At 38.2% G+C, this 21,450-nt stretch overlaps 1 protein-coding gene across 1 annotated transcript in view; it reads left to right on the top strand.

The window, feature by feature from the left end:
* The window catches only part of usp45 (ubiquitin specific peptidase 45), a 47,519-nt gene extending 31,861 nt beyond the window's left edge, over window positions 1-15,658 (top strand). The window contains exons 9-18 of the mRNA XM_067448385.1: window positions 4,902-4,989; window positions 8,349-8,430; window positions 8,640-8,731; window positions 8,839-8,895; window positions 9,010-9,138; window positions 9,582-10,242; window positions 12,699-12,796; window positions 13,081-13,167; window positions 13,271-13,412; window positions 14,971-15,658. Coding sequence (XP_067304486.1) covers window positions 4,902-4,989; window positions 8,349-8,430; window positions 8,640-8,731; window positions 8,839-8,895; window positions 9,010-9,138; window positions 9,582-10,242; window positions 12,699-12,796; window positions 13,081-13,167; window positions 13,271-13,412; window positions 14,971-15,101 — 1,567 coding nt within the window. The 3' untranslated portion in view covers window positions 15,102-15,658. The remainder of the gene's footprint in view (window positions 1-4,901; window positions 4,990-8,348; window positions 8,431-8,639; window positions 8,732-8,838; window positions 8,896-9,009; window positions 9,139-9,581; window positions 10,243-12,698; window positions 12,797-13,080; window positions 13,168-13,270; window positions 13,413-14,970) is intronic.
* The last annotated feature ends 5,792 nt before the right edge of the window (window positions 15,659-21,450 follow it).

A 21,450-nucleotide genomic window follows, 5' to 3' on the forward strand; every position in this document is an offset into this window, starting at 1 on the left:
AAGTAACCATGCTCTTAATTATGCAGAACTGTAAGGCTTTATATAATGTAAATGAATGAATTACAAAACAAATCCACCCCCCTCACAGTTGTCATGAAGGGCAAAATTAGCCATATAGACCCAAACCACAATTTGTACCAGGCTGTAAACATGTTTTTTCCTGCTGTAAAGTTGGGAATTTAAAATGGGGCCCAATGATATTCTGTCCCTAGTGGCCAGTTGAGGAATTGCAGTTTAAATTACTTCTGTATTGGCTTCAAGAGAGACTGGGAGGTTGCCACTTGGTTTTCAGTTAATATCTGTTACAATGGTTTGTTTAAACTTTGTATCACAATATTTATTAATTCATTTTATTGCAGTTACTTATTATAAAGTGGTGTGATGCAAAGGCCAAGTATGACATATGATGCTAGAGGTCAGAGGTGAATGGGCCGACTGATTCAAGCTGATAGAAGAGCAACTTTGACTGAAATAACCACTCGTTACAACCATGGTATGCAGCAAAGCATTTGTGAAGCCACAACACGCACAACCTTGAGGCGGATTGGCTACAAGACCAGAAGACCCCACTGGGTACCACTCATCTCCACTACAAATAGGAAAAAGAGGCTCCAATTAGCACAAGCTTACCTTAAGCTTTAAAATTTGACAGTTGAAGTGAAGTGATAAATCTCGATTTCTGTTGAGACATTCAGATGGTAGATTCAGAATTTGGCGTTAACAGAATGAGAACATGGATCCATCATGCCTTGTTACCATTGTACAGGCTGCTGGTGGTGGTGTAATTGTGTGGCAAATGTTTTCTTTGCACACTTTAGGCCCCTCATTGTGCCAATTGGGCATCGTTTAATTGCCACGGCCTACCTGAGCATTCTTTCTGACCATGTCCATTCCTTTATGACCACCATGTATCCATGGTGCCATAAAGGAGAGTCATCCTCTGATGGCTACTTCCAGCAGGATAATGCACCATGTCACAAAGCTCGAATAATTTCAAATTGGTTTCTTGAACATGACAATGAGTTCACTGTCCTAAAATGGCCCTCACAGTCACCAGATCTCAACCCAATAGAACATCTTTGGGATGTGGTGGAATGGGAGCTTCATGCCCTGGATGTGCATCCCACAAATCTACATCAACTGCAAGATGCTATCCTATCAATATTGGCCAACATTTCTAAAGAATGCTTTCAGCACCTTGTTGAATCAATGCCAGGTAGAATTAAGGCAGTTCTGAAGGTGAAAGAGGGTCAAAAACAGTATTAGTATGGTGTTCCTAATAATCCTTTAGGTGAGTGAATATGAAGTGAAATGATGTAACGTGAAGGCCAAGTATGGGCCATCCAAGTTAGTGCACACACACATTAGGAGCAGTGTTTATTGAACCCACGCACCCAGATCATTGGGCAGCCATTCACTGCGGTGCTTGGGGAGCAAGTGGGAATTAGTTGCCTTGCTTAAGGGTACCTCTGTGTTTCCTGCCTGCCGGCATTGAGAATTGAACCTTTGCCCTTTGGGTTGTCTGGGCCACAACTGCCCTTACCCCCCAGTGTCTTAATAATAACACTTTGCTATTATCGGTTCAATTTTATATTGAGAACATTTTTTGGCCATTTTAAAGCAGCACTAGGTAACTTTTCAACCTTCCTAATATATTTTCAAAACTCTTGTGATGATACATCTACTTACAATAGGTTGAATGACACGTCTGCCGTAGCTTGACGGGGTCTCTATTGTTTTTAATCGTACTTTTAAACTTTGGGTTTCGGTTAGTAACCCGAGAACAAAAAGAACTACAAAATTCGACTGCTTTACGGCATATACATCACTTCCACCAACACCCACACTTCCTTAAATTCGGACGTGCGAGCCCAACTTTGTTTGTCGGATAATATAGTCATGTCCGAAGCAGCACAGACAAATAAGAAATAAAAGGTTTTGTTGGAGGAAAGCAATAAGAGGAAATGAAAAAGTGATCGGATTAAAGGCAGGACGAGGATCAACATTGGACCAGCGTTTGCTCGTTGGCGTGAGCTGAAGGAGGCGTGCTGATTACCTAACACTCAAACAGTATCATATACAGTCTTGTTCAAAATAATAGCAGTACAATGTGACTAACCAGAATAATCAAGGTTTTTCGTAAAAAAAATTATGCAACGTGGCAAACAAGTTACCAGTAGGTTCAGTAGATTCTCAGAAAACAAATGAGACCCAGCATTCATGATATGCACGCTCTTAAGGCTGTGCAATTGGGCAATTAGTTGAATTAGTTGAAAGGGGTGTGTTAAAAAAAATAGCAGTGTGGCATTCAATCACTGAGGTCATCAATTTTGTGAAGAAACAGGTGTGAATCAGGTGGCCCCTATTTAAGGATGAAGCCAACACTTGTTGAACATGCATTTGAAAGCTGAGGAAAATGGGTCGTTCAAGACATTGTTCAGAAGAACAGCGTACTTTGATTAAAACGTTGATTAGAGAGGGGAAAACCTATAAAGAGGTGCAAAAAATGATAGGCTGTTCAGCTAAAATGATCTCCAATGCCTTAAAATGGAGAGCAAAACCAGAGAGACGTGGAAGAAAACGGAAGACAACCATCAAAATGGATAGAAGAATAACCAGAATGGCAAAGGCTCAGCCAATGATCACCTCCAGGATGATCAAAGACAGTCTGGAGTTACCTGTAAGTACTGTGACAGTTAGAAGACGTCTGTGTGAAGCTAATCTATTTTCAAGAATCCCCCGCAAAGTCCCTCTGTTAAAAAAAAGGCATGTGCAGAAGAGGTTACAATTTGCAAAAAAACACATCAACTGGCCTAAAGAGAAATGGAGGAACATTTTGTGGACTGATGAGAGTAAAATTGTTCTTTTTGGGTCCAAGGGCCACAGGCAGTTTGTGAGACGACCCCCAAACTCTGAATTCAAGCCACAGTACACAGTGAAGACAGTGAAGCATGGAGGTGCAAGCATCATGATATGGGCATGTTTCTCCTACTATGGTGTTGGGCCTATTTATCGCATACCAGGGATCATGGATCAGTTTGCATATGTTAAAATACTTGAAGAAGTCATGTTGCCCTATGCTGAAGAGGACATGCCCTTGAAACGGTTGTTTCAACAAGACAATGACCCAAAACACACTAGTAAACAGGCAAAGTCTTGGTTCCAAACCAACAAAATGAATGTTATGGAGTGGCCAGCCCAATCTCCAGACCTTAATCCAATTGAGAACTTGTGGGGTGATATCAAAAATGCTGTTTCTGAAGCAAAACCAAGAAATGTGAATGAATTGTGGAATGTTGTTAAAGAATCATGGAGTGGAATAACAGCTGAGAGGTGCCACAATTTGGTTGACTCCATGCCACACAGATGTCAAGCAGTTTTAAAAAACTGTGGTCATACAACTAAATATTAGTTTAGTGATTCACAGGATTGCTAAATCCCAGAAAAAAAAATGTTTGTACAAAATAGTTTTGAGTTTGTACAGTCAAAGGTAGACACTGCTATTTTTTTGAACACACCCCTTTCAACTAATTGCCCAATTGCACAGCCTTAAGAGCGTGCATATCATGAATGCTGGGTCTCATTTGTTTTCTGAGAATCTACTAAACCTACTGGTAACTTGTTTGCCACGTAGCAATAAAAAATATACTAAAAACCTTGATTATTCTGGTTAGTCACATTGTACTGCTATTATTTTGAACAAGACTGTAGATTCTGTAAAACGGTAACCAATAGACTACTATAATGACGCTGGCTTGTAAACGTGAGCATCGCGATTATTTGCCGTTTGAAAAAAATAAAACCTGTGAAATTATATTCATATGACATGCTGAAACATATGCCACTGACTGTACCTGGGATGAAGACATTTCACACATGACGCCAGAAGAACACCTGCATGTGAACTCCTCCTGCAGTGTTCAGGGGAACTGTTAGTGCTGCACCAACCCGCGGGGCCGCTTTTATGAAATTATTTGGCCCGCCCCGCACCACTGTATATATTTTTACAACCTGCCCCACGATCATTAAATAGACATACGGGGTCCGCGGGTTATGAGACGACCCGCGCATCATGGGTTGTCATGTCAACAAATGCACGCGCGATGGCGTCCCCTGTTGTAGGATGACAGAGCTTACGACAGTAGTTGAGGACACTATTTTTTCCCAACTGTAGGGGGACCCTGAGAGCAAAAGTTACCCAGTGCTGCATTAAATATCAATTACTAAAGTAGAACTAAGCAACATAAACACACCAGCTTAGAATAAAGAAACAATATTACACATCAACAACAGTCAGAAAATATCCCCTAAATATGACTTTTCTGTATAAGGTGGTTTTTCCCATATTAAAATATTGGAATTGAATACTTAGACTTCATTTTTTCTTTAAAAGAAAATATCTGAGAAATACATTCCAATCTTGGGGTTGGAATTCAGTAGAATCAGAGAACTGGTTAAAGGTCTGAATACTTTTATATATCTGTGTTGTGTATGAAAGTGAATGTATGGCTCCATGTGTGTGTGAGACCAACCTCAGCTGGTCGAATGATGAAATGAAAAGTGAATGAAAGTTGTCAGGGAAAAATAACAGCTGCCCCTAAAATCCTAAAACCTGTCGAGAGACAGCGAGAAACCTCATGCAGCATCGGAGAAAAGGCCTTGAGAGAAGATTATGTCCATTCTTCTCTTGTCTTTACTCATCTATATGCTGCTGATTGCTTTTTGTGTGTGGCTAATTGGTGTTTGCATGGCTTTGGCTCCTTTTGTCCCTTTGGATGTATTTACACTTGTGCGAATGTGTTTCTTTGACAAGAATTCTCATTCTGTGCCTCTCTCTCTTTTTGTGTGTGCGTGTGTGTGTGTGTGTGCGTGTGTGTGTGTGTGTGTGTGTGTGTGTACAGGGCCCCTCGCTTTAAGGGTTACCAGCAACAGGACAGTCAGGAATTGCTGCATTACCTCCTGGACTCTATGAGAGTGGAGGAGACAAAGGTGAGTGTGTGTGATTTTGTTTTTCTTAGTCATGGTATGAAGATAAGTCTAATGAGATCCGATCACAAATAGTCAAACAAGTCACAATATTTAGATCTGGAGGAAATGTGCATCTCTTGATTTAATTTTGATAGGAAGGTTAAAAAACCTTTCCTTGCTGCATATCCATATTAATTTGTTCAAAATAAAATATATTGAAATATTATATATTAAATATTTATATTTTTAAAAAAAAATCATGCTCAATTTTGTTTGTTTTTTTAAGTTGGTATTTGGCTGATCTAAATGAAAAAACAAGTGAGTAGGCGGTCCATAGATTTTGATTAAAGTTTGAACGCTTATACTACAAGTGCATTGTGGTCAAGTTCTAGATCCAGTTTATCTGTTTCAATTGGAGTGCTTAAACGGATGTTAATACCAGGCCTATAGGGGGTCATGTCCTCAGCGTTATGCCCTCAGTCCTCCTCAGTGCATAAACTAGACCAGTCACTGCAAAGGGCTACTTTTGCATACTGACATTGACCTCTCACAAGCAGATGCACAGTGGTTTGCTAGGGTGCTTCTTGTAGAATGATACAGCTTGTGGGTCTCTTAATGCGGACGTGCCAGGGGCCAAGACCCACACAACCCCACCAGTGGCCCTAACTGCCCTAAGAAAGCGGGTTGCAGCATTGGGCGATGAGCCCCAGGGCCAGCCAGGCCCTTTCAGACTTGTGAATGTGGACAGTTGTGCCACTTAGGAACCTTGCAAGTGGCGCGACTGGCCTCATTGTGCATCCTGGGAAACAGTCAGCTGCTTGTTGAGGCTTTGTGATGGAGGTCCCTCCCTCCCTCCCTCCCTCCCTCCCTCCACACTTTGGGGCTGCAGAGGGGGAGAATGCAGGAAACAGTCTGGTTTAAAAATTCCACACTAGGGATGGCAGTATACCAAGTTTGTGTAATATTTTGATATATAAATTATATAGGATATGGCTATACTGTTTATATCAATGTAAAGTAGCTTTATATTACGAGCACATCTGGACACGCAGTGAGCTGCTGTGCAGTAAGCATAATCCAGAGCATGCTTTATATTTATGGCTTCAAAATAAAGTTAATGCTTATAGTTTAACACAGCTTGTCCCGTCAGATGCTCTGACAGATACTTTTGCTGTTTAATGCATTTGAGATGTGGTGTTTCCCTCGTACATGTCTTACATTTCACAATTATATTCTCCATCTGTACATTTTTAAGGTCATGCAAATACTTCCAATGTGGAATTAGCCTTATGTAAGCGAGTGGTAATCAAATGTAGGCTAATATAGTTAAGCTCAGATGAGTGAATGTGTTTTTCTCCTACCAATTAACATTTAGTCTATGCTTTTGTTTTTAATTTTGAAAATTTAGATTTAAAATGTTTAATGTTGTGAATTTTACTGCTTTATTTAGTTTTATTTCGGTTAGAATGTAATGTTATTTTAACTTTTTTTGCACACATTATATAGCATAGCCTGCATGTTTACATTCATTATATTTATTTTAAATATTAACATTGTTTATAGGACATTTGGCAGGTTGTAAAATAAATTAAAAATTATTCTCCAAAAAGTTGAAAAACAGATATTCAAGTACAGGGATATGATTTTTTTTGTTTTTGTTTTTTGTACATTTGTACTACAAACAGCATGTATTTTGATGTATGTGCATAGCTTTTAAGACAAAAAAAAATATTTATAGGCTACTGTTCATAAGTTAAGGTTCAGGAAGATTTAATTTTAAAGAAAGAAATTAAAAATTTGTCCTTGCTGAATAAAGTAAGTTGATAAAATGTTACAGTAAAGAATTGTATTATGTTATGACATTTTCATATAAATGCTGTTATTTATTCATTTTATTTCCTTTTTCTTTTTTTTTCTTTATAGAATCCTGAAAAATATGTCTCAGTTTCCACAAAATATCAAGCGGCACAGCTGTTTTATTTGTTTTTTTCATTGTTAATACAATAGTAAGAAATGTTACTTGAGCAGCAAACATATTAGCAATCATATTAGTATGATTTCTGAAGTGACACTGAAGACTGGAGTAATGACTGCTGAAAATTCAGCTTTTCCACTGAGGCAAATATTTAAATATATTTAAATAGAAAAAAGTTAAATATTAATAGTATTTCATAATATAAATGTTTTACTATATTTTTGATAATCTGGTAATCTGGTGAGTTTATACGAGACTTCTTTCAATAACAAAAAGTTTGTATATGTATGTATATATACATACATATATACATACACAGAGTAGTTATGTACTGATTTACAGATACAGAAGTTTTTGCACGCACAAAAAAAAAAAGAATGTTAACTTCGAAAATAGTTGGGGTTACGATCAAGATTATTGGGATTTTGATTGTTTTATAGAAGCATGCTTGAAAATGCGTCAATTCGTCTCTTAGCTATGGTGTAACAGAGCTGAGACCCCTTAAGCCAGTCACTAAACATGAACACCACAATATTTATGCTGATTAGCCAATAGGATCACTGTTCACAATATGCTAATTAACATCAGTGAATTATCGTCAATTAGCTGTTGAATAAAAATGCTGAGAAAGGGGCCGCTTAAGTGAGCTCAACTTCTCAAGAGAGTGTGGTGGCCTAGTTATCTTAGGATATGTGTGTTTGTGTGATTAATTAGTGTGTGTTGTGGTGGGGTCCGACACAGATGGGGGGGTTGGGGGTTGACTGGCTGAAGGAGAGGGATTAACCAGGCTTTTGACCTAAATAGGCCATCCTGAGCGTGGGGACGGGACAATGGGGGAGACTGGTCGAGCCCAACAGACATCGCCACCACGGCCAATTATCTATTGATTGCTGCTTTACTGTGACTGTGTCTTCTAACAGCTCTCTCGCCAACACAGTCACTGACCATGTCACCTCTCATTAAAAGCACAGGGACACTCGCCTTCAGTCTTTATGCCCACACATACATGGGATATACAATGCGTGTACTGTGTGAAATATGTGAAACACACATTTACTTTTCACAATATGCTCTGCTCATGGCCTTGCGTTTGCTATAGTTAATTTTACCAAAGCAAAAGCCTAAGAAGAAAAAGAACAAGTCCAAGGGTGAACAGTGTAAAGTCTGAAACGGCCGTGTCTTTTTTTATTGTTTATAGATACAAGAACATTTTTAACACGTAACTAAAATGTTGACATTTTTGTTTGTCTTTTTTATTTAATTAAAATGTCAACTTTTCATTATTAAAAGATGCAAACTTCTTTACTGCGCCTCTATTATTTTGAACATGATAAAAGGAGCTTTTTGTGACTGTTTGAGCTTCATTATCTAACAAAGTGGCATCACATTGTGTTTACATTGACAGCGCATTAAAGCAGGCATCCTCAAAGCCTTTAACAACCCCACGGAGAAGACAGCTGATGAGGAGACAAAACGACAAGTGAAGGGTGCGCCACCTCTGCTTCCATCACCTGCATTTCACATCGCTCAGAACAATATTGCCATCTAGTGACAGCTTGCATTCACACGCTTCTAGAAATAATGGCACTATTTATATTATCATTTTAAAAAGGATCTTTTATTTGTGTTCTGCTTACATATTTTGATGTGTGTGTGTGCATGTGTAAATAATTATTTTTTGTTTTATGCTCTACAGCTTATGGAAAGGAAGGAGTAAAAATGAATTTTGTAGATCGTATTTTTGTCGGAGAGCTAACCAGCACCATAATGTGTGAAGAGTGTGAACATGTGAGCATTTCTAATGAACTATGTCAGAACACAAAGATTTTCAGTCATGGAATACGATAGTCTCTCTTAAAACCACAATGTAACATGTTTACATGCTTCACTTCTAGATTTCCACTGTAAAGGAAGCCTTCATTGACATTTCCCTTCCCATTATAGAGGAAAGGGTGAGAGCAGCCTTTATTTATCATTCCACAGTTTTAAAAAATCCATTTATTAATCTTTTCCCGCATTGAATGTACTGAGCTTTCTTTTGAAGGTTTGTCTATTTTCTTTCCCAGATCTCTAAGCCCACAAACCCTAGTAGACTGGTGAAAAGTGGGCGGGAGCAAGACGGTCTGGTCTCTCATGATGACTCCTCAGCTGCCCACTCACAAGCCAATCGAAACAGCAGGAGGTTGAGTGGACAGGTAGGTGGAGACATTATTATAAGAGAAACATTATTCTTCTACAACACCATTTAAACGTTTGTATTGTGTAAGATTTTTATTTGTTAGGAATTGTCTTTTCACCCAGGCTATATTTATTTGATCATAAATACAGTAAAAACAGAAATATTGTAAAATATTATTGCAATTTAAAATAACAGTTTTTCTCTTGCATGTATTTTTAAATGTATGTTTTTATTTATTTATTTATTTATTTATTGTGAAGACTGAGATACAGTCACGGTTATTTGATGAATAGAAAGTTAAAAAAGAACAACATTTATTTAAAATAGAAATCTTCACTGTCACTTTTGATCAGTTTAATGCATCCTTGTTCAATTTATTTATTCATTTTTAAAGGAAGTTTAATGCTTCCTAGCTTCCTTGTTTTTAATATTACTTTATGTGTATGTCGATGTGATCAGAAGCTACAAGGTCGCCATTCATCCACTTCACATGATGAGAGAGGTGCAGACTCGGTTTCTAGCCGACAAGAGGAGGAGCTCTGCGTGGCTGGTCGTGGCCTGGCCAGTTACCGGGCCGATACAATGGGCAGCCAATCAGACTGCAGTGAGAAAGACTCCAACCTCCAGGACAGCAGTAATGATGCAGACAGCGAGGCCTCTGAGAGTGAATGGTCTCCTCGAATCCCATCTGTGTCCAGTCATAGCATCACATCAGATAGAGTCCTAACCACCACGACTGCAACCACAACAGCACACAATCCAAGTTTAAAACCTAACCTAAGCCCCAGTCCCACATCCTTAGCCTCCATTAGACCTCAGCAGGGCGGCGCTGTAGAGCAGCTTGTCAGCGCTGTGTCCAAGCTGGGACTTGTGCACACTTCCACCGACACGCTACCAGTCAGCCACAGCCCAGAGGAACCAACCGAAATCCGGGAAAGAGAACGTCAGCATCACCAAGGGGCCTTCCAAGCACTCTGTCACAGCTACACCCCCAGCTCTAAAGAGTGCTCGGTACAGTCTTGTCTTCATCAGTTCACCTCTGTTGAGCTGCTCATGGGCAACAACAAATTGCTTTGTGAGAACTGCACTGAGAGAAGGCAGAGACAGATGAAGAGGAGTGGTATGTTTTCTCACACCACATACCGCTATTCTCTGTTTTCAACTTTGATAATAATTATAAAATGTTTCTTGAGGACCAAATCATTCAAAAAATATATTGAAATAAAAAAAGTTATTTTAAATGATTATAATATTTCACAATATTTCTGTTTTTACTTTTTTATCAAATAATTGCAGCCTTGCTGGGCATAAGATTTTTTTTTTTTTTTTTTTTTTTTACAAAAAATCTTTCAAATCCTTAACTTTTGAAATATAGTTTATGACATATATATACTATATTGCCCCCAAAAATTATGACACCCCTCCAAATCACTTCCATGGGAACAGGTATATAAAATCAAGCACCTAGGCATGCAGACGCTTCTACTAACATTTGTGAAACAATGAGTCGCTTTCAGGAGCTCAGCGAATTTAAGTGTGGTACCATGATAGGTTGTCACCTGTGCAATAAGTCAATTTTTTGAAATTTTCTCACTGGTAAATATTCCACAGTCAATTGTTAGCGGTATTATAACAAAGTGGAAGCAATTGGGAACAAAAGCAACTCAGCCATGAAATAGTAGGCCACGTAAAATCAAAGAGTGGGGTCAGCGCATGCTAAGGTGCACAGTGTGCAGAAGTCGGCAACTTTCTACAGAGTCCATATCAACAGACCTCCAAACTTTGTGTGGCCTTCAGATTAGCTCAAGAACAGTGTGTAGAGAGCTTCATGGAATGGGTTTTCATGGCCAAGCAGCTGCATCTAAGCCTTACATCACCTAATGCAATGCAAAGTGTGCAAGCTAGGCCTCCTCGTCCAACATCAGTGCCTGACCTCACAAATGCGTTTCTAGAAGAATGGTCAAAACTTCCCATAAACACACTCCTAAACCATGTGGAAAGCCTTCCCAGAACAGTTAAAAGCTGTTATAGCTGCAAAGGGTGGGCCACCTCCATATTAAACCCTAGGGATTAAGAATGGGATGTGATTAAAGTTCATGTCCATGGAAAGGCAGACTTCCTAAAACCTTTAGCATGATAGTGTTTATGTGTGTGTATTTACAGTGAGGAAAATAAGTATTTGAACCCCCTGCTATTTTGCAAGTTCTCCCACTTAGAAATCATGGAGGGGTCTGAAATTGTCATCGTAGGTGCATGTCCACTGTAAGAGACATAATCTATTAAAACAATCCAGAAATCACAATGTATGATTTTTAAACTATTTATTTGGATGATAAAGCTGCAAATAAGTATTTGAACACCTGAGAAAATCAATGTTAATATTTGGTACAGTAGGCTTTGTTTGCAATTACAGAGGTCTAACGTTTCCTGTAGTTTTTTTACCAGGTTTACACACACTGCAGGAGTGATTTTGGCCCACTCCTCCACACAGATCTTCTCTAGATCAGTCAGGTTTCTAGCATGTCACTGAGAAACATGGAGTTTGAGCTCCCTCCAAAGATTCTCAATTGGGTTTTGGTCTGGAGACTGGCTAAGCCATGCCAGAACCTTGATATGCTTCTTACAGAGCCACTCCTTGGTTATCCTGCTTCGGGTCATTGTTGTGTTGAAAGCCTCGACCCATCTTCAATGCTCTAACTGACGGAAGGAGTCTGTTCCCCAAAAACTCGCAATACATGGCCCCGGTCATCCTCTCCATAATACATTGCAGCCGTCCCTGTCCCATGTGTTGTAAATAAATGAAATTAATGTGCAGAAAACACCCCCAAAGCATGTTGCTACCACCCCCATGCTTCACAGTAGGGGTGGTGTTCTTGGGATGGTACTCATCATTCTTCTTCCTCCAAACAAGTTTAGTGTAATTATGACCAAAAGGTTCTATTTTGGTCTCATCTGACCACATGACTTTCACCCATGACTCCTCTGGATCATCCAAAGGGTCATTGGCAAACTTAAGACGGGCCTGGACATGTGCTGGTTTAAGCAGGGGAACCCTCCGTGCCATGCACGATTTCAAACCATGACGTTTTAGTGTAACAATGATGCTTGGTGTAATGAAATCCACCAGTAAAATCAAACAAACATTTGGCCATATTCATAAAACATGGGCCAAATCAATTCTGTGGAAGTTGTTCTTAAAAGCTGTTTAAATCTAGCAATTTATAGACAAATGATTGTTTGTGATTTATGAAGGCACACAATCTAAAATGTAGCTGTTTTAACAGAAATCATGTTAACAATGATACATTTTAATTTTGTTCATTATAAAACACTCTAAAATATTTTTTGCCCAAGAACTTTTTGCCATTTTGATAAGCACTACAATTTCTGCTGTAAACATTATCCTATGGATTCATAAAAATGCCTTTCCCCCTCTTTATACTCTCTGTGGTGTAGTCAAGAAGATTCAGAACTTACACTCACAAGTAACACTTGGGTGGTAAGATATCAATAGCCTGACCGTGTAGTTCTCCTTACACCATTTGTTACATTTCACTTGTTTTATGTATGTTTCAGATAAGAAGGCTGAGAAAGTGTACACCAGTGCCCGTAAACAGATGCTCATCTCCGCACTTCCTCCGGTGGTCACTCTTCATCTTAAGCGCTTTCATCAGGTCAGAATCCTCAGTATACGCACTCATCGAAGTTGCACTTGTCATTTGTGTTGCATAAGTACTTTTTGTGTCATTTCAGCCAGGTTGTTACAATATAATCACTGTTAGACAAAGAATGTAAATTTGAATTGATGAAATGCTCATTGTCTTCTTCAGAGACTATTAGCAGAGCATACTTTCAAAAGAAAAGAAAGAAAATCTATAATCATGTTTTTCCGAGCAAGGTCATGTTGTATGCTTCATTGTGTGGCGATGTACTGATTGAACTGTCTTCACTTTTGCAGGCCGGGATGAATCTGAGGAAAGTTAATAGACATGTGGACTTTCCTCTTATGCTGGACCTGGCTCCTTTCTGCTCTGCCACTTGTAAGGTACTGATTGAAGTTATACATGTCCGTCAAGATTAGTGATTTATGAATCCATTCTTCTATGTGTAAGTGTGCAGTATTAATTAAGTATTTTTGCGTGTGGCAGAACCTCGGATCAGGAGAGCGTGTCCTTTACAGCTTGTATGGCATTGTGGAACACAGTGGATCAATGCGAGGGGGGCATTATGCAGCCTATGTGAAGGTCCGCACACCTCAGCGTAAACCTGAGCAGCGCCGGAACCAGTCAGGTACAATGCCGCCCAGGCAGTATATAGTTTTCATGTGTGCGTCAATATGTTTCCTTCGCAGTTGTTTCTGAAAGGCCTGAATAACCAGTGGATAAACAAATGGGTGGTTGCATCCCGGCATTGGCCCCCCATTCACCGCAACCTTGAAGATGCAGCTCGTTCAGTAAAGGCCAAGCGCGATTTGTTTGTTGTTGATGATATATAGACGCGTTCTTATCCGCTCTCTACTCAAGGAAAGAGCCTGCCTTTCAGCAACATTTGGAACAGAGTGAAAAGCCCATGGAGAGCTGTGAGAAAAGATTGTGCGCACACAACTAACTATTGTAGTGCACAAATTCAAGCTGAATTGTTGTGAGAGGTGAAAGTGCAAGACTCTTCGAATGGCAGCAGGGACTGCAAATACATTTTGCCCTTGTGTCTTCATGCTTTTTTTCAGTCGTCTTTCTTGTGTTTGCATTTAAAGGACCAGAAAAGACAAAAGCGAAAAAAGAGTGTTAAATCGGTAGGGATGTGTAAATAATTCCTGAAGTATCAAGAGGACCTCAGTTATTTCATCCTAAATAAAAGCAAAGCCAAATGTGACATTTTATTAGAATGGCTTTAGGTGATGATTGTATAGATCTATTGAAAAATTCTGTCATTCATTACTCACCCTTGTGTCGTTCCAAACCCGCAAGACCTTCGTTCATTTTCGGAACACAAATGAAGATATTTTTGATGAAACCAGAGAGCTCTCCATAGACAGCTATTTAATAGTAAAGACATCGTTAAAACCTTCATGTGACGACAGTGGTTCAATCTTAATTTTTTGAAGCGACAAGAATAATTTTTGATAAACAGGATAGGAAAACATTTTTTGTATAAAGCCATTTTTTTCGTCTGTTGCACACAAAAGTATTCTTTTCGCTTCAAAAAATTAAGATTGAACCACTGGAGTCACATGGATTATTTTAACGATGTCTTTCCGACCTTTCTGGACATTGAAAGTGTTCATTAAATAGCTGTCTATGGAGGGGGTCAAAGAGCTCTCGGATTTCATCAAAAATATCTTCATTTGTGTTTCGTTATTGACAGAAGGTCCGACAGGTTTGGAACGACATGAGGGTGAGTAATTAATTATATATATATATATATATATATATATATATATATAATTTTTTTTTTTTTTTTTTTGTGTACTATCCCTTTAAAGACTAAATGATTGCTTTAAAATAGTGTTAAATGGCTATAAATCAAAGGAAAAAATTACTTTGAATAAAATGTTTTAATTATTTTAAATAGACATTGATTCCACATTAAGTTGATTGATAAACATTTTAATTTCAATGTGTACAAATATTTATGATTACAAGTTTTAAAGCATTTGCAATTAATACATTTTTATTTAATTCACAGCCCTATTTTTTTCTTATCTTTATTTGGTTGTGTTTTCATGTTTAATGCTAACACTGATCCTTAGAAGTACAATCTGAATGTTTTGTTTTTTGTGTCTTTTTTTAAACCTCATTTCTACCACTTTGTGTTTCTCAGAATACCAGCATCTCTGTATGTTTTTTAGGTTCCAGAGAGGCCAGTTCAGCCCCACAAGGCCAGTGGGTATATGTTAGCGACACCAACGTACAGACTGTACCGGAGTCCAGAGTGCTGAACTCTCAAGCTTATTTACTTTTCTACGAAGAACTGCTATAGAGCCGTGTGGCCGCGTGAATGCACCACGATCCAGATGAATGCAACAGGCAATATCAGTCAGCTCAGACAACCGCGAGCACTTGCATGCCTATATCCCTGTGTTTTAATGTAGGAAGTATTCCATTTACTAAAAGCTTGGGCTTTTGACTTATCCGTTACTCAAGGTGATCTAAATTAAAATTGGGAGCCATTACTATTGATGTAAAATATTGTTCTGAAATTTAAGTTATTTATATTTTACAGCTAATATTTGAGCTTAACATTTTTTTGTGTTCATTTTGCAGGAGAAATTGCCAAAGAGTAGTTTAGGGTAATATGTATAGAATATATAATATGAGAGGGGGGATTGTGCCAAAAGAGTCTATAACCTTTGTTGTGAAAGGGAAACTCTGCACAGTATGCAGCTGTTGCTTTTATAGTTGCTTAAACCTGTCATATTCTGGACTGGATCACACAAGCTAGTCACTGCACAAACAACGTGTCATGATTTGTTAGCAGGAAATGTTACATTCACAAGGCTGACTGACAATATAATAAATTGTAATTTGTTGATTTTCTTTCATTAATTTTTGTTAACGCATTTAACTTTGATTTGCTAGATCAAGACATTTTTTTAATGTATCCATATTTTGATTCAAAGGGCCCTCTTATAACGTTTTATGAATTTTACAACTGAGATATCTCACATTTCTCAATATATATTGGTTAAGGAGCAGTATTCCTGGACTTTGCCTCATGCCTAATTAAATATGAATAGAAAACATTTTTTTTATATTATTATTTCTCACACATGACTACATCAGATCAGTGCCTACAGTTTATGGAGGGTGAGATTGTTTGTGCATGCCTTTAGCAAAGTATTAAATTAAACAGTATAAAGAGAACGATTTGTATATATACTGATTAGAAATATTCATAATTGTATGTAAAAAATGTATCATGTTCAATACTATTTATTCTGTTTAATGGGCAGATATTGTAACACCATAGATTTGTGTGGTGTGTAAAAGGCTTCAGGGTTCCTCAAGCTGTTCTTTTGCTTGAATTTTGTGAATATAATCTAGTATAAATCATTTAAAAATAATTTAAATACATTTAGTTGACAAACCTTTGAGTGGGGTGTCAGGTTATTTACGGGTCTCTCTCTCTCTCTCTCTCTCTCTCTCTCTCTCTCTCTCTCTCTCTCTCTCCCCCCTCTCTCTCTCTCTCTCTCTCTCCCCTCTCTCTCTCTCTCTCTCTCTCTCTCTCTCTCTCTCTCTCTCTCTCTCTCTCTCTCTCTCTCTCTCTCTCTCTCTCTCTCTCTCTCTCTCTCTCTCTCTCTCTCTCTCTCTCTCTCTCTCTCTCTCTCTCTCTCTCTCTCTCTCTCTCTCTCTCGTCGACCATTAGTCTCCACTGTCGCCACAAATCCTAGGATGCCATTTTCACTCTGTCCACGGCTGCGATTCGGCATGACGGGTGAAAAGGCGTGCTGTTTTAGACCATGTCACTGACTGGTGAAGAGGAGGTGGGTGTGGAATCCAGAAAAGGGCAACGTCCGAAACAATCCTGTCGTCCAGCCTTCCTCCTCTCCTCTCCTTATTCTATGACATTCAAATCAAGATGTTAGACAGTGATCAGTTACAACTGAGTGTAAAGACACCAACAAGAGTGCGCTATCTTTGCGAAGCGCGTGTCTATTTTTAAAGCAGGGCTCTGGTTTTGGGATGTTGTTGTGAGTGATTTAATGTGAGTTAATGATAGGATGTGTTCCCTCAGTCTGAACTGACAGAGAAACCTGATCTGGTAGACGGGTGGAGATTATTTTGCTTTCAAAAGAACCCGCTGAATGTGAAGACATGTCAGGGTGGAAAAGGGTTTTTGCTTTTCTTTATACCTTCAGGGCAGACATAACAAGTGGTTAGAGATGATGCTTGTTATCTTTTTTGACCCAGCTGTGTTTCTGGTTTACTCAACAACATGTAACCTCTTCTGTCATTCTTGCAAATGCAACTCTGTCCGTTTGGGGTGTCAGCACAGTGTTACATTTGTCTGAGGCTAGGTGAATAATATTCCCTGTCACTAGACACTAGAAACTAGAAGTGTATGACATGAATCAATATGATGGATAGGATATCAAAGCCCTATTGAACCAGTCCTAGTGTAAGCATTTATCTGCTATTATGCATTGAAGATGCCAGAGAGGTTATCTGGAATGTCGGGTGTATTCAACTCTTGGGTGCTGTACATTATTCTTAGTGTGTTGAAGGTTTGTCCTTAAAATTCCTTCATTGCAAGCTTCAGTAGCAATGTGGTATTGAATTGCTCACTGAAACATCGACTCAGTGTGGTTTCGATCAATACTGCACTCTTGTCTTTGAGACTTTATTCAGAATTTACAAATGCAACCAGAGAACCTAAAAGAAAAGACTTTTCATTACATTATTATAACAATATATGTCTAGTAAGTTTATTATCAATATATTAGAACTGGTTATTTTGAGATGATATATAACTGATCACTATTCTGACATTTTAATCACATTTTCCCATTACTATTTAATACATTTAAATGGTAGTAAGACACATTCCATAGTCTCTAAATGGTTTTGAGGCCCTAAAAACAACTTCCAGAATAATAATCAAAACCTTTATGTACCAATATTATATACTAATTGCAGATGTATATTTCCAATATGCAGAGGTGTCCATTCTGCTGGGGTCCATTCTTCATTATTTATTTTTTTAAACCTCTTATACACCACTATGTCCAACAGCCTTCAGCACGCAATCACTTCCAGTAAGTGAGGTCAAGGCACACGATCTGGCATTGAGATACGTGCGAGAGATCACTTCCGCCGCTTGCGTAAACTATACCAGATCGTGTACTTACCTCACTTACTCTGGAAGTAATCACATGATGAAGGCTGTTGGACATAGTGGTGTATTATATACTGTTTGGTTTCTCGCAAAAACTGATTATTTTTCGTCTTAAAACATCAATGTGTCGTCACAGGCCACAGGGTTTAATATGGATTTGTCTGTGCATGTTTTTTTCTGATAGATTTTGCTACCATTCACATGCATTATACAACTGACGGACTGCAATGGTTGGAGTTAAAAATCTTAGTTTGTGTTCTACTGAAGAAACAAACCCACCTATATCTTGGATGCCCTGGGTCAAAATTGTATTTTTTTAGGTGAACTATCCCTTTAAACCTGCTCTGGAGGAGGCTTATTTCATGTAAACAGGATTAGATTGCAATTTTTTAAGGAGCGTTGATACTTAAAATGTTTTCCAGGCATTAGTACTTTATTAGAAGAGTTCCTTACTGAACCAGGCAGGCAATAATAATTTTAAATAATAACATAAGAATAATATAAAGATTTATTTTAAAATATTATAATGTTGTGTATAATACTATTCAGATTTATTTTTAATATAATATTTACTTTATAATTTTATTGGAGTCTTATACACATGCTGTACAGTTAATCTGAGCCATGCATTCATTTGAGTGATGATGTATATAATTATGGGAGTGGCTTGTTGCAGAAACTTTAATACTTTCACATAACAAATTAAATTCATTGCTGATTAGAACATTGAAATAAAAATGTAAAGGGTGTACAAATACTGTAAAATCATGAATATAAATAATTGGGTTTAAAATAGGATTTTGTTTTGGTCGCTTGGCTGTTTCCTTATAAAGGTCCAGAATTTTCTAGTTTTTTTTTTTTTTCTTTAATTAGTCAAGTTTTTCGTCAGGTGACTTTTTAAATTATATGATGTCATTATGTTGCTGTTTTGCGCAAGTCAATCGCTGCATTGCTATTTGTGTTTTCGAGTATGTATATACGGTATCTGCCCTCTTCAGAGAACACAAGAACATGCAGTTCTTAACTCAATCCAGATGTTTTAATCCAGTCCTTAAATTCATTTAAAGAACCAAATTAGCCAGAGATCAGATATCACGATTAGAAGATCTATGATCTGTCAAATCATCTCAGATGTATTAAGTGAGGTATGAAGAATGGAACCCTGCTCCTACTTTTTAAAAAAAAATAGATTTACTATCAGTTTTGTTGTTTTTGTTCTTTAAAAGGATGGTTGATTGCCCCTATTTACAAGATGCAAAATAAGTCTCTGATGTCCCCTGAGCTTTTGCAAAAACTACCCCACAGATCCTTTTTTATATAGCCTGTTAAATTGTAACTTTTTGAGAGAGCAAAAACCTGACGTTTTTGTGTGCCCCTTTAAATGCAAATGAGCTACTGATCATGGGGCGGAGCTTGAAGAACTCCAGTTTTAGCAGCTCTAATATGTATACTTGCAGACAGGCAATGAAACTGTTCAACCTTTTATGTTCGGACAATGATGGAGAGACTCAAGAAGAAGTGACAACGTGTAGAAAGATGTTTCTGAATGGTTAGTTAATTAATTTATGTAGCTGGTGTGGAGTTAATTATCTTCAAATATATTCTGTCATGAATTATAATCTATAAAATCTCAGCATGGCCTTTGTTGTGTGTGGTTTTTGAGGCGGGTTTATTTAAAATGTAAGGTTTATTGATGTCACTAACCTGGGGAGAAAGCTTGTGTAACTTATGCCACCTTCACGTGCTACCGGAAAATTGATAACCCCCACTTCAGAAGTCGTGATTACGAGCTCATCCCATTCAAATTGTGAAATGGGAGGGTGTTCATGTGCAATTTTTACTTATGAAACACATATTTACGATAATTCCGAGAGCATGTGAATGCAGGCAGGATTAGTACAAGCCATTTGTTGCAGTCGTCATCAAAAGCAATTTCTTTAAAAAATATCTTCCTTTGAAATTTAACTTTGAGCGTCATAACTTTGCAAATGTTGTTTATGTTTAAACAGCAACATTACACTAGAGCTGCAACTAACGATTATTTTTTCTGTCGACTAATCTAACGATTATTTTTTCGATTAGTCGACTAATCTAACGATTTATTTTTTTACCCTTTGAAATTTTTCAAAATTCTGTGGCACCCCCTCACATAAGTTACGCTAGAGGTGTAACAGTACAGACTGCTCACGGTTCGCTTTGTATCGCGGTTTTAGGTTCACGTTTCAGTACAGTTCGGTATTTGCTATGTTCAGGGGAAAAAGGACTACTGTCAAATGAAAATAAAGAAAATAAGAACAGATAACTTAAATAGAAGCAGCAGCACAAATAAATACTATTGAGCAAAGATGAGAATAAAATAAACAATGCTTTTCAGGTAGGTCCAACATTAGTTTTTAGGTAGAGAAATGGAATGAAGTAATCAAAAGTAAAATAACCACACATTTAACTGTTTAAAATTAAAAATAATAATAATCCTTATTAAACTTACAAAAGCTATTCAGTCAGGAGCAGTGAGTGATGTCTTTATCTTTTGTTTGACATTAGACAGCAGTGAATGCTACTGCCCCTTTAAGAACCACGGATAGTCGTCGTATTTTCTGTATAAAGTTCACTTAAGGCATAGAGTAGGCTATGACATTTTGACATACTTTTTGTGAGTTTGTCCGTTTAAGCACAGGATTTGAAAGATAACTCAATATTTGCGCGCTTTGGGACGAGTGCTGAGACAGATCTTCTCATTCGAGTCTCCTGGCTACACGGGAGTGATGACGGTGAAAATGACTGCTCATATTCGGACGTACAGCAGCACTCGCATGCGTTTTATAAAGTTTACAAAGAGAGACCGTTTTGCCCACGTTTTTCTTTTATTATCGCTGTTGTTGTAGTGCATACCTGAGGAATCAGCACGTGTATCCATCGACAGAAACATACATACAGCATTATTTTCAAGTTACAACCCATATTAAAGATGCGTCATCAGATGCGAGATGAACCGAAGTGTAAGTGCGTCCCCGCATCTTTTGCTCGGGATCCCGGTTGGGAAACACTGGTCTGTATTGATTGACACCGCGCTGGTTTGTATAGAATTATATGAGCGCCGTGACCGCGCGCTGCCGCGTGATGAAGGCGTGTCGCAACTATTCAACTGCTCTGGTTTTAAAAGCTATGTCATACTAAATGCGCCAAAATGCAATAAAACTTGTTTTACGGTCGAATGCAACGCGTGTGTGTGTGTGTGTGAGTGAGTAAGAGACGCGCAAAAGGGCGGAGAGAGAACTTAAGGAAATGCAGCTAAACGAATATGCGTGCGTCTTTTAAATAGCGTAAAAATGAATGAATGACGAATGTGGCGGCCGTTATTGATTATGTGGCAGTCCGCCACAAATTAGTCTATGTGTGGGAAACACTGTTTGGCCTCTGCTTAAAGTATTCCCATACTTTCAATATTCACGGTCTAGGTTTTTGTGATAGAACCAGGAGCAGAAGCCAACAT

This window comes from Pseudorasbora parva, chromosome 7 (assembly GCF_024679245.1).
Source record: "Pseudorasbora parva isolate DD20220531a chromosome 7, ASM2467924v1, whole genome shotgun sequence".
Classification (NCBI taxonomy): Eukaryota; Metazoa; Chordata; class Actinopteri; order Cypriniformes; family Gobionidae; genus Pseudorasbora; species Pseudorasbora parva.